The 13033-nt window shown below is 41.3% G+C and overlaps 1 protein-coding gene across 1 annotated transcript in view; it reads left to right on the plus strand.

Moving 5' to 3' along the window:
• Positions 1-13033, plus strand: part of LOC135214981 (NF-X1-type zinc finger protein NFXL1-like) — a 33174-nt gene that overhangs the window by 12638 nt on the left and 7503 nt on the right. The window contains exons 6-7 of the mRNA XM_064249486.1: positions 11288-11466; positions 11744-12006. Coding sequence (XP_064105556.1) covers positions 11288-11466; positions 11744-12006 — 442 coding nt within the window. The remainder of the gene's footprint in view (positions 1-11287; positions 11467-11743; positions 12007-13033) is intronic.

Here is a 13033-nt window from a genome sequence, read left to right on the forward strand (position 1 = left end):
TGTTGGCTCTTCTTGCAGACGCACCGAGAGAGCTACCCAACTGGCACAACCTTCTAGCCCAGCCACACGTAGAACGGTACCACCGCGCAGTCCAGTCCCTTCAACTTCACGGCTGGCTGTTATCCACCATCTCTTGCGAACGAGAGGCTTTTCTCGTAGCGCAGCAACAGAGATGGCTGGACACGGTCAGACAGTCCTCTGCAGCTGTGTACCAGGGGAAGTGGGCCGTCTTCTGTGGGTTGGGTGTCGTAGACAGGGTTTGTCTCCTCTCAGAGCCACTCTTCAGCAGGTAGCGGATTTCCTCGTGTTTCTTCGCCGAGAGAAGCTCCTCTCAGTCCCCACAGTCAAAGGATACAGAGCCGCCTTGGCGCTCGTCCTGAAACTGAGGGGGTTGGACATCACGAATTCGTTCGAGATATCCTTGCTAATGAGGAGCTTCGAAAGGTCTTGCCCACCCAGGGAACTCAGGCCCCCTGCGTGGGACGTGACTCTCGTCCTTAGGAGTCTGACTCGAGCACCGTTCGAGCCACTCCGAGAGTCGTCAGACAGGGATCTGACCCTCAAGACCCTCTTCTTGCTGGCCCTGGCATCGGCAAGAGAGTAGTAGGGGAACTACATGGCCCTTTCTTATGATGTTAAACATACCAGAGGCTGGGGATCTGTGACGCTCGATTTCGTCCCGAACTTCGTAGCTAAGACTCAGAATCCGTCGATCCCTGACGACAGGTTCGAGTCTTTCACGATCCCCTCCCTGCTGGACTTTACAGATAACGATGCGGATGAGATCTGCTGTTTGTCCTGTGAGGGCGCTACGGCGCTATCTGAAGAGAACTCGACATCTCAGGCCTGAGTGTCGACGCCTCTTCGTTAGCACTGGGGTCACCAAGAAAGAAGTCTCCAAGAACAGCTTTCTTTTCTTTCTGGCTACGTGAGGTGATCAGGAGAGCGTACGAAGCTGATGGTAGCGGAACGACATCCGTACGCTCCGTCCGAGAGCCCACGAAGTCAGAGGTATCGGACCCTCCTTAGCGTTCCGTAAGAACTTCTCCGTGGCGCAGGTCCTGAAGGCAGGTGTCTGGGCCAACCAGACCACCTTCACGTCCTTCTACCTTCGGGATATTGCCCACAAGTCCTTGGATACGTTTTCCTTGGGACCTGTGGTGGCTGCTCAACACGTTGTGTAAGCTTACCCAGCACCGAGCAGGCAGAACAGCATCGATTCCTGGTATGACTGGGAGAATGAATGCGTGAATGAGAGAGTGACTGGCTTCTCTTCACCATCTTTTTCTACCTTACTGTGGGCAGAGGGATACGGTCGTTACCTTGCTGGAAAGGAGCAAGATGCAGGTAAGCTATTCAACAGAGCTCCATCCTATCTCTTTAACTAGAGATAGGAGTAAATATCCACCACTTCTCCAACAAGGGGGAGAAGTGGATGCCAACATGAGACAAACCATTTACTTTACATTTGCTCATGTAAAGGAAAAAGTTCTTACAATGCTGGTACGAAGAGATACGCTTGCCTCTCTCTTAGTACTCGGCCCCAGAGGTCTGACCATTGATCCTGCGGTGCACACCCCGATCAATCGGACAGAGGCTTGGATCCCTCCCTCGCTCGTACGACCAGGGAGGCATTCCAGGGATGGACAACACCAGTCTGTTCATCAAAAGACTCAGATTCCACCCACCAAGAAGTGAGTCTTCCTATTGTTAAAGGACCGATGGTTTGTATTACGTATCGGAACAAATGACAATTTGTCGAAAATTGCATTTTTCCTAACTATACAAACCTGAGGTCCTTTAACACAAAGTCCCTCCCCCTCATGCACCCCTTCACTCTGCGTATTTTGCATGGGCCAAAAGCAAAAGTGATTTGTTTACCTCCAGTCGCGCGGCGCGCGACGATCGGACAAGCAGTTAACTACCGTTCTCCCCTTGTTCGAAGCTTACGACCGTTGCCTCCAGCTGCCGCTAGCTACTTCCTATTGTTAAAGGACTCAGGTTTGTATAGTTAGGAAAAATGCAATTTTCGACAAATTGTCATTTTTTCGCAACTAGACGAGAGCGCTATCCCATGGGGGTATGAAATTGTTATTTCAACATAAAATTCCCCATTGGTGCATTTTTAGATATAAATCTATTATGATGAGAACGATTTAGATTGTTTGTCAATCGAATGAATTATATGGATCTCGAGTGATAAAGCATATATGTATGACTTTTAAGCTTCTAGCTCCTACCATGCTTAGGATAAATCGCCTTAGGACTACGGTATGGCAAGGCATAGACACATACCGAAATTTCCTAAATTAATACGGTTTACCTTAATGTAACAGTATTATAGAGGATTCTATTACGCTAGAGTATAGTTATATGATGCTATCGTGTCTTCGAGAAAGTGATCGGAGAAGCATATCTTTATGGTGGACTGAGAGTAGATATGAACATTTTTCTTCGTGTTAGAATTAGGTTTTCCATGAATTACCAGTACCCTTCTAGGACTTTCCTAGGAAGGAATAGGTTTAAAAGAATTGTTTAGATGACACCTATTTTAGTTTCTAGACTTGTCGAAGTCTCGTTAGCTTAATTTAGCTTATTTAAAAACTTCCTGAAGTTCGATAATAATTTATAAGATTCCTTTATTTAATTTAATGGAGTAACTGGCAACTCTGGAAAGGGAAGGCCAGACTGCTTTCGCTTTGAAGACCAACGCAGTCGCAGTACCATCTTGTTCTCAGTCGTGAGAGGTCGTTTACAGCTCTCTCTCCTGCGGAATGGGATAACTAACCGTATCTCTTCCCTACAATCGTGGTCTTAGCCTCGGATTGAGGGAATACTGAAGCTATCATAAATAAAATATTGTCTGCCTTTTGTTAGGAATCTTTCAATAAGAAGGATATTACAACCTTTCAATGCTGTTTACCGTAGGTAACATGATTAAAGGAGGATTCTAATAGCAGCGAACATGATATTATTTAATGCACTCATACTTACGAAAGCATGGCTTATTAGAATACATACTTAGTGAGAAGAGAGATGTAATAGAGATTCACTTCAAGACTACGGTATGGTTAAGTCTTTTGAGAAAGGACACAACCGTATTTAGAATCGGATATTGCGCAGAAGTTGTATGAGTCGGATGGGAAACATTCTTTTAGTGGGAAATGGTTTCCCTGAATGGATTATACTACGTATATAAAAGTTTTTCATAATAAGAACAGAATTAACATATGAAAGGATGTCGGGTACCATAAAGACACAGATGTTCTGGCACATAACAAAGATAATTTGTAGGAGGCGCCAGCCTGGCGCAGATGCGCCACCCTGGCGCAGGTTGCACCAGCCTGGCGCAAGTTGCGCCACCCTGGCGCAAAATTGCGCCAGCTTGGTGCAATAAGCCTAGAGCACCATCCAAAATATGTCTCATTTGAGCGAGTTATTAAATAAAAGCAATGCAAGAATTTGCGAGTCCGTGAGAACCTCGATCGACGATAATAACTGTTAAAGTATGTCTAACATTTATTGCAAAGAGTTGTGAGAACCTGTGAGAAGTCTTCTTCATAGATCTCTTAGCAAGAAGAAGACGAACAGTCTTCCTGTAGACTGCTTCCTTTTCCTCAAACCATGCCATAAGGAATCATAAGCGCCAGCCAGACGCCTGGCTCTAACTAGAAAATAATTAGTTAACCCTTAAACGCCGACTGGACGTATTTTACGTCGACATTTTTTGTCTCTCGGGTGCCGACTGGACGTATTTTACGTCGACATACAAAAGTTTTTTTAAAAATTCGCGGAAAAATACTTTTAGGCCTACCAGCCGAAAACTCTTGAATCACGCGCTTGGGGGATGCTGGGAGTTCACGGATCAAGGTGTTTGTTGTTTTACAATCGTTACGCAGGCGCGCAAGCGCGAATTTCTTTCTTGCCGCACTAAAAAGTATCTGTGACACATCTCGGAAATTATTTCGTCACTTTGACATAATTTTTTTACCATTTTAAATTAGCCGTTACATGGAGTATTATATATGAAAATGTGCGCATTTTTATGTAGAATACAACAAAAAATACTCATGATTGTAGCTTTTATCAGTTTTGAGATATTTTCATATAAATAACGATAAGTGCCAAAATTATAACCTTTGGTCAACTTTGACTCTAGACCGAAATGGTCGAAAAAACGCAACTTGTAAGCTAAACTTTATATTTTTAGGTAATATTCAATCATTTAACTTAATTTTGCAACTAATTGGAAGTCTCTAGCACAATATTTCGATTTATGGTGAATTTATGAAAAAACCTTTTCCTTACGTCCGCGCGGTAACTCTTCCGAAAATAATCATACATGCGATTGCGGTAATATTTGCACCATTTTAAATTAGCCGTTACATAAAGTTTTATATATGAAAATGTGCGCAATTTCATGCACAATACAACTAAAAACAACCCATGGTTGTAGCTTTTATCAATTTTGAAATATTTTCATATAAAAATGATAAGTGACAAATTTTCAACCTTCGGGCGTCAATTTTGACTCTACCGAAATGGTCGAAAAACGCAATTGTAAGCTAAACGCTTATATTCTAGTAATATTCAAGCATTTACCTTCATTTTGCAACAAATTGGAAGTCCCTAGCACAATATTTCGATTTATGGTGAATTTATGAAAAAAATAACATTTTCTTTACGTCCGCGCGGTAACTCTTCCGAAAAAATCATACGTGCGATTGTGGTAATGTTTGCACCATTTTAAATTAGCCGTTACATAACGTTTAATATATAAAAATGTGCGCAATTTCATGTAATACAACAGTAAATAGTTGAAGGTGTAGCTTTTCTCATTTTTGAAATATTTGCATATAAATCACGATAAATAGAAAAAAAAACCACGTTCGGTCAAATTTGACGTATACCGAAATGGTCGAAAACGCAATTGTAAGATAAAAACTCTTACAGTCTAGTAATATTCAGTAATTTATCTTCATTGTGAAACAAATTCGAAGTCTCTAGCACAATATTTAAATTTATGGTGAATTTTAAAAAAAACTTTCCTTCCTTCCCTCCCGCGCGCGGATTCTCCGCCACAAATCTCCGAAATGCGTAAGTCCCATTCTCGGAATATTTGCTCCGTTTCATATTAGGCATTTCATAGAGTTTTATATATGAAAATGTGCGCAATTCCATGTAGAATAAAACGAAAAATATTTGAAAGTTGTAGCTTTTCTTATTTCCGAAATAATTGCATATAAAAATATATATAAAAAAAATTCGACATTCGGTCAACTTTAACTCGTCAGATATGGTCAAAAACTGCATTTGTAAGCTAATATTCTTACAGTATAGTAATATTCAATCATTTGTCTTCATTTTGAAACATATTGGAAGTCTCTAGGACAATATTTAGATTTATGGTGAATTTTTGAAAAAAATATGTGTTTACGTCCGCGCGTTACGAATTCATGCATTATTTTGTGATAATATTTTCTCTGTGTTGCTTTTATTGTTTTACAATTTGTTATATACCAAAATGATTGAAATTTAGTGTACATTACAACGAAAAAAACGTAACTTGTTACCTTCAACCGTTTTGCGCACAGTGCGATTTGAATACAATTATATATGAAATTTCGTTTTTGCGCTATCATATATCGCATTATTTATATATGATAATGATATTTTTTTTCATTTCTGATGGTTGCATACTAAACTTCAGGCAATGACAAAAAAAGGAGCCAAAAATGAACTCTTAATCTTGAAAACTAAGCGCGCTATGATTTTTTGAAAAAAATATTTTTTCCGATTCCGCGCTCACTCTGAAACGTCTCCGGCACACGGGAGACATTTTTTTTTTTACCGCTTCGGCGTTTAAGGGTTAATAGATATACCTTAGAGCAATTATGCTTTCCTACAGAGAGCTGGGAAGTTACTCAGTCCCTCGCACTGGAGTGGTCCTTCTCGTTCAGGAAAAAAGGGGGGGGCGATACGGAAGAATTAACCGAGGAAAGAATAATTCCCCTTCCGATATACTCGTATTAGAGGAAAATTGAGAAGAAACATCCAACTATGGAAGTACTGTAGAATTATAGGATTCTTACAGCACCTCTTCTTATTTTGATATCGAGATTTCCTGACCAATGTTGCAAGTAATAGGCTTTAACCAGGCGATAGGCGTCAACCAGGCGCTAGGCGCCGCGAGGCGCAGCCGGGAGCGCGAGGCGTCGGCAGGCGCGAGCGCCAGGCTTTAACCAGGCGATAGGCGCCAACCAGGCGCGAGCGCCAGCCAGGCGCGAGGCGTCAGCCAGGCGCGAAGCGCCAGCCAGGCGCAAGACATCAGGATCTCCAATTTCTCAGTATTTGGAGATAGACTTTCCAAGAGTTTCCTCTTTGAGAACTGACACAAGATCAGTTTTTTTTCCTGACAGGGACACAAGTTGTCGCACAGGCGGCCGTGGCCCTTGTCAGGATTAACTGAAATTGCGGAAGTCTCTAACAAGAACAGACTTCTCATGTCAGGTAATATAGTGGTCGCGTGAGCGACTTCTTTCCTGGCAAGAGGAGTTGTTTTGGGAGAAACTCTTTTTTTTGCCAGATCAACCCTCTACTGACAATTATTCTAGATATCGCACAGGCGAACGTAGTACGTGTCAGGATAAGTGGGTTCTTCTGCTTTATAGACCTTTACATGATGAAGAGAACTGATATCTTTAGAGGTCTCTCGCTTTCCTCAACCTTATGAGACAAGTGATAGAAAATATATCGGACTCATAAGTTAATCTGGGTGCAGGTTTTAGAAAGACCTTGGCAACCCCTTTTTTATTGCAAGTTTCGGCTAGTCCCTTGAACCATGCAGCTCCTCTTTCTCCTCTTTCATTGTTATTAACAGGATGGTATATTATCCTACTCCTATGTAAACATATAACAAGGGAGACCTTGTAATGTTTTGGTACTGGAAAAGACTCGTAGGGGCTCTCAGTATTGGGTGAGAGGCTCTTTCAAGTATCTGAACCGTACATTACGGCCTGATGTCCTAGGATAGGAATCTTGAATGATTCCCCTCGATCCTGGATCAGTTAGTAGGAGAATAGGATAATAATAATTTGTTTTGCAGAATAACGATGATAGAATTTTTTCCATTCTCTCGTTGCCCAGGCACGAGGACAGGAAGAAAGAATATAAGAGAGAGGTAGCAATATACGCCATCTTTATGTTATAGAAAGGGGAATAAAATTTAGTCTTTTTCCCCTAAAAGATAAACTCTTTACAGAATGTAAGACAAAGGGCGTCAAAGAAAGAGAGGATATATGTTATGCCTCATTTTAGACTTAGAGAGTTTGGATTCTCAGAGGGTCACGTCTTCTCACAGCAGGTTTTGGAAGTCTTTTCCAAGACAGTCTGAATATTCTTTCAGCATCTATTTTAAATGGACCTTAACAACCTCTCCACTCTGAGTCTGTCTGCGTGCAGACTGACCAGAAGTGGACATGAATGAGAGGATGTTTCAAGGTAAATGACAGTAGTCATGGATAAGATATATAATTACTGCAGATCGTGCTTGAGGGAATGAGGAAACTGTCCTCTTCCGATACCTCTGTGAACCACATAGCGGGTTTTTTCTTCCCTTTCAGAGGGAAGAATTACCTTTGTATATATCTGCTATCAAAGAACGCAGTAAAAGGCTATACTCTGTCTCTATAAAGGGAATTGGAGATAGCAGAGCATTAAGATCTTCGGGATCTTACACAATACCTTTATACGACAAGACTTGGAGATCTTATAGTTACAATGGGATCCTATTTGGGCCTCAGATTCCGTGTTCTGACAAGATGGAACTGCTCCTCATCAATGTTTCTCTTGGTACTAATCGACCAAAAGGACGAGTGAGATTTTGGGCTTGGAATCTGGAATCAAATTCTAGAAAGACTCGGCAATGGGTTCCTGCCAGCATGGTATGTTTGGCAAAAGAACTATAACCTTTTATTCCTGGATCAACGCTTTCAGATAAAGGATTCGTTGTCCAGGCAATGTATTTACGTTGTTATCTACAAAAGAAGATAAGGTTTAAACGTTTGCTGACAGAGTCTTTGGAATACGATGAGGGCTCAAAACTACTTCCCAGAAGGTTCGAAGAGATATATTTAAAGAGCTAGAAATCGGGAGTCCTCCCAATTTCAGCTCAGAGTCTCCTTAAACTTCCAGGCTCTTTCCCTGCCTTCGTGCAAGGATAGGGAAGATTTTGCAATGAGAGAACTCGTCAACATGTAGGAAGAGTCCTCGTTAGCAACTGAAGTATCAAGTATGATCCTCCTCGGAGGAAGACTGGTCTCTCGGACTATTAGATTTCCTATCGTCTACTGGATGTAGCCGACTAAAATTACCTCCCCTTGTTGCAGAGGCCATAAGCTCAAAGTGAAAGAATTTCTTCCACCCTTTTCCTTTCTCCTGATAAACGATTGTGGATGTTCAGACTTTCGGACAATGTAGCGCCAATCAGGCGCCAAATGCCAAACAGGCGTAAAGATGCCAGAGCAAGACAGTCCAAATAAACACTGTCATTGTCTGATGAGGAGAAGGAGTAGGCCTCCAATCTAGCGCAGATGCGCTAGAGGCGAATAAATCAGGTAAATAAAGTGTCCGAGGTGGACATCGCCAGTTTTCATCGAGACTCTTAACAAGCTCGAATCTCCAGCAAGTGGGGAGAAGTCAGCCAGGCTCAAGGAGCCAGCGAAGCACCAGCCAGACGCGAGGCGCCAGCCAGGCGCGAGACGCCAGGCAGGCGCGAGACGCCAGCCAGGCGCAAGGCACCAGGCAGGCGCGAGGCGCCAGGCTGGCGCGAGACGCCAGGCAGGCGCGAGGCGCCAGGATGGCGCGAGGCACCAGCCAGGCGCGAGACGCCAGGCAGGCGCGAGGCTCCAGCCAGGCGCGAGTTAAGCTAGCCATACACGATAGAGACTGGCACGGCGGGCCGTCACGGCGGTACTGGCCCTCCGCGCCAGACCCCTAAGGATTGCCCATGCACGATGGAGACAGGATTTCAAGAGGACAACATGCTCTGCCATCTCTGGGAGTTACCACATTCTTCATTATCTGCCCATCGGTCTATGAGAAGAAGATTACTCAGTGTTCAAGCGGTCTTGATTGTAAGGTGACATATCATTCGCAATATGGCTTTTTTTTTAAATAAAAGAAAGATGATTGCTGTAATCATAGCTCTCTTGGATCAAGAGGACAATAACTATGAAATGTGTGGCAAAAATCGCAGAAGACAATGGTCAAAAGAATGGCTAAGAAAGAGAGAGAAATTTTCTCATATGATGTTACTGAATGAGTTAAAGGAAAATAACCCAGATGATTATAGAAATTATTTGAGAATGACCAACGAAGCCTTCACATACCTCTTGAGGGATGGTCAGGACTCTGGGAGGCTAATCTCTTCCCACACACGTTAGGGACTTGCGCGGCGAGTCAGCAAATTGCAACGGGACAGGACAGGATTTTCAACATGCTGAAAGGATGGCGAGCCAAGACAAGCCCGACGAGACTGGCTTTTTTCCCCCCATACACCATAAAGACTGGACCGATGCGGGACAATCCCCTTGAAATTGACGGGCCAGTCTCTATCGTGTATGGCCAGCTTTAGGCGCCAGGCAGGCGCGAGGCGCCAGCCAGGGGCGAGGCGCCAGCCAGGCGCAAGCCAGGCTCTGGGCTTCATCCAGAAGAGATCTGTTGCAAAGAAAGCCCTGGTCTTCTTTGGAAGAGTGGAATCTCTAAAGCACTTCTTGAGTAACTTGATGTTTCCTTCAAACAGCTAAGAATTAAAAGCGCTTGAAGTGCGAGCTTTTAACAATTCTTGTTCTTTCCATAACAATATGTCGTGAGAGTCATATTAGCTGTAATAACGGGAGATGCAACTCTGTGTTGACTTCTCTTTGCACGAAGGAGATCAAGTGGGCCTATGAGAGATCCTTCTCCCTTTGTTATACGTGTCCACGGATGCGTTGCTGGGATAGGGAGCCGACACTGATCCTTAACTAGTGAATTAAAATTTTTTTTTTTTTTTTAAATTTTAACATAAGTGTATTATTTTCTGGGGTTATTTGAAATGAGTTTGGGGATAGCTCTTTTCAAATTAAGCACAAACCCTCGTGTTAGGATCAGGTGATCGGGATCGGTGTTGTGCTCCTTAAATTATGCCAATAGGCATTGGTGTATTGTCATGTAAGTGGATAAGACCCCATTGACAAATGACCACTAGATTCTGTCAAGTAAGTGGATAAGACCCCATTGACAGATCTACAAGAACTCTTAGCCATAGGTCACATCCTCGCTGAGGCTCTTGAGACGAAGCAGACTACTAGCAATAGCTAGGAAGTCTACCCTAATCGTCTAAACACATAGGAACCAAGGTTTTATTTATTTATTACCTACAACGTATGTTGTTTACCTGTCTATTCAGTAATAGCTGTCTTTTACCCTCCACCAATGGTGTGAATCAGCTATGTATATATCTGACAGGTAAGTTGAATGTATAAAAATGATATTGTTATGATACAATAAAGTTTTATACATACTTACCTGGCAGATATATACAATTAAATGGCCCACCCAGCCTCCCCTCAGGAGACAGCTGGAAGAAAAAATATGAATTAGAAAACGGGTATGGTTCCTATTCCCGCCACCCAGCGGCGGGGGGGTAGATCACCTGACCTACCTGCCGCGTGTGCCGCGAAATTCGAATTTCTGTCGGACGACGGAGTAATAGCTATGTATATATCTGCCAGGTAAGTATGTATAAAACTTTATTGTATCATAACAATATCATGTTTTTTATTAGTTAACATGTTTAGGAAGTCACTGAATTCATCCAGAAACGATCTTGTACTTGTGCTTGGTGGTTTGTACACTTATAATTTGTATGTTTATTTATTTAAGTACTAAAAGAAGTGAGCTCCTCTGATTTGTTGTTCCTATTGTTCCCGATAGTGGGTGGGTTAGTCACTTACATGAAAACAATTGAATCACTACCGCGAGCATAAAATTTTAGCTGGTGCACAAGTAGAAAAGTATATCTGTGTGATTACTTGGTAAGTATATATATGTGAAACTTAATTTTATCATGAAAATACCATTTTTGTTATAAAAACATGGCACACTGATTTTGTTTTGTATATCACTCTATGGAAATTATATTTTGTACATTTTTAACTCTCTTAAAGTAATATTCTCTTAACTTCACATTTTGAGATAATGTCCAGTAGTGCCATTATAATGCAGTGTTGTGAATTTTTTTCAGTCCAAAATGTCGCACTGAATATGCCCAGTCTGATATTCCAAGTCGATATTATTGTTATTGTGGCAAGGCAGAAGATCCAAAGTTTGACCCATGGCTTGTGCCCCATTCCTGCGGAGAAACCTGTCGAAAGCTTCTCAAGCCAGAATGTGGCCATCGTTGTTTTCTCTTGTGTCACCCAGGTATGGATTGATATAGATGATTTCATAGCTTATAGTATAAGATAAGCTTTATAAAAATTAAACCAGGGATAGGGATTGTTTAGTTTTTGTAAATTTAGCATTTTTATTTTTTAGGTTTCTTTCTTGATTTTGGTTAGTTCATTGAATGTTGTACTAAAACATCTCTGAGACCTAGGTATTACTGCATTATTAATATAGTACTGAATTAAATGATACACTGACAGTAAGCTCCTTAACTGATCTTGAAAGATATTTCATCATAAATTTCATTTTAAAGGTCCTTGCCCACCATGTCCTTCAATGGTTAAAAGCAAATGCTACTGTGGTCGTCAGCCAGCTCAGACTCGCAGGTGTTCTGCCAAAGCATGGTCATGTGGAAAACCATGTGGCGGTCTATTAAGTTGTGGTCAACATACTTGTGAAGAACCATGTCATGCAGATGAGTGTAAGCCATGCCCTAGGCAGAGCCTTCAGCCATGTATGTGTGGCAATGAAAAAAAGAAGAGGTTTTGTGCTGATCCCACATGGCAGTGTGATAAGGTAAGTTTAAAGAGTTCACAGAATATAGATTTGTATTCAGATGAGAATTGCGGTCATAATTTAGCCATCAGTGACAGACATCCACACCATTGTCATCTCTCCTTTGTCATTATCTCGTCTAAATTCAGAACTTCTGTAATTTCACTTATGGTATCATTTGTCATTCTTGTGCCTTCTGACCCTTCATATTCTTTCAAAGAGAGCTTTATTGTCACAAGGGCAATTCTTTTAGATATAGTTCCATTGTTATACCATGATTGTTGTCAGTATAGCACTAGGAAGTCCTACAGCTCTTACTATTACTATTCAATTTCAGTCTATTTGATTTCCAAATCACATTCAGCCTGCACACCGTCTGATTATATTAGTTTTCAGTGAATTCCAACCCAACAGAATTATATGGCTATCATTATTCCTAAATATTTGAAAGTTTAGTGGTCATTCATCCTTTCTCTATCTAGTATCATTTCACCCCTTGTGCATACCTTTACCTTGCCCTCATGACTTCTGTTTTTCTGAGATTTATTTTGTGCTCTTGTCTCTCATTCTTTTGAGCAGTTTGTCAATCTTAGGTGGTTTGCTGACTGCAACAGCATTATCTGGTTATTTGAGTTTATAATTTTTTTGTAGTTATTCTGGTTGAAATGTCCTATTTCTTCTTCAAATTAGTATTTTGCAAATTAATTTTTGTGAATGTTTGCGTTAAAAAATTATTTATGTTAAAAAACTTTATCTATGTTATGTAATGTGGTGCATTGCTACTAATATATATGTAATAAATATAATAGTCGTGCTCCTTTTCATCTTTCTTTTCTGTATTGTTCTCTTTTTTCAATAACATATATCTACATAACACTGCATAGATTTATGAAGTTTTAGAGCAAAATATTAGCTATAAAGTTGTAAGAAGCAAAATGTTTACTCAGTTCTCCATTCAGAAGAGAATAACTATGATTCATGCTAAAAACCTGCTGTTTCTAGGTTTTCAAAGTTTTGTAATTTTTTATACTCTTTTGAGTTTTTGTAT

The sequence above is a fragment of the Macrobrachium nipponense genome, chromosome 46 (assembly GCF_015104395.2).
Source record: "Macrobrachium nipponense isolate FS-2020 chromosome 46, ASM1510439v2, whole genome shotgun sequence".
In the NCBI taxonomy this organism is placed as follows: domain Eukaryota; kingdom Metazoa; phylum Arthropoda; class Malacostraca; order Decapoda; family Palaemonidae; genus Macrobrachium; species Macrobrachium nipponense.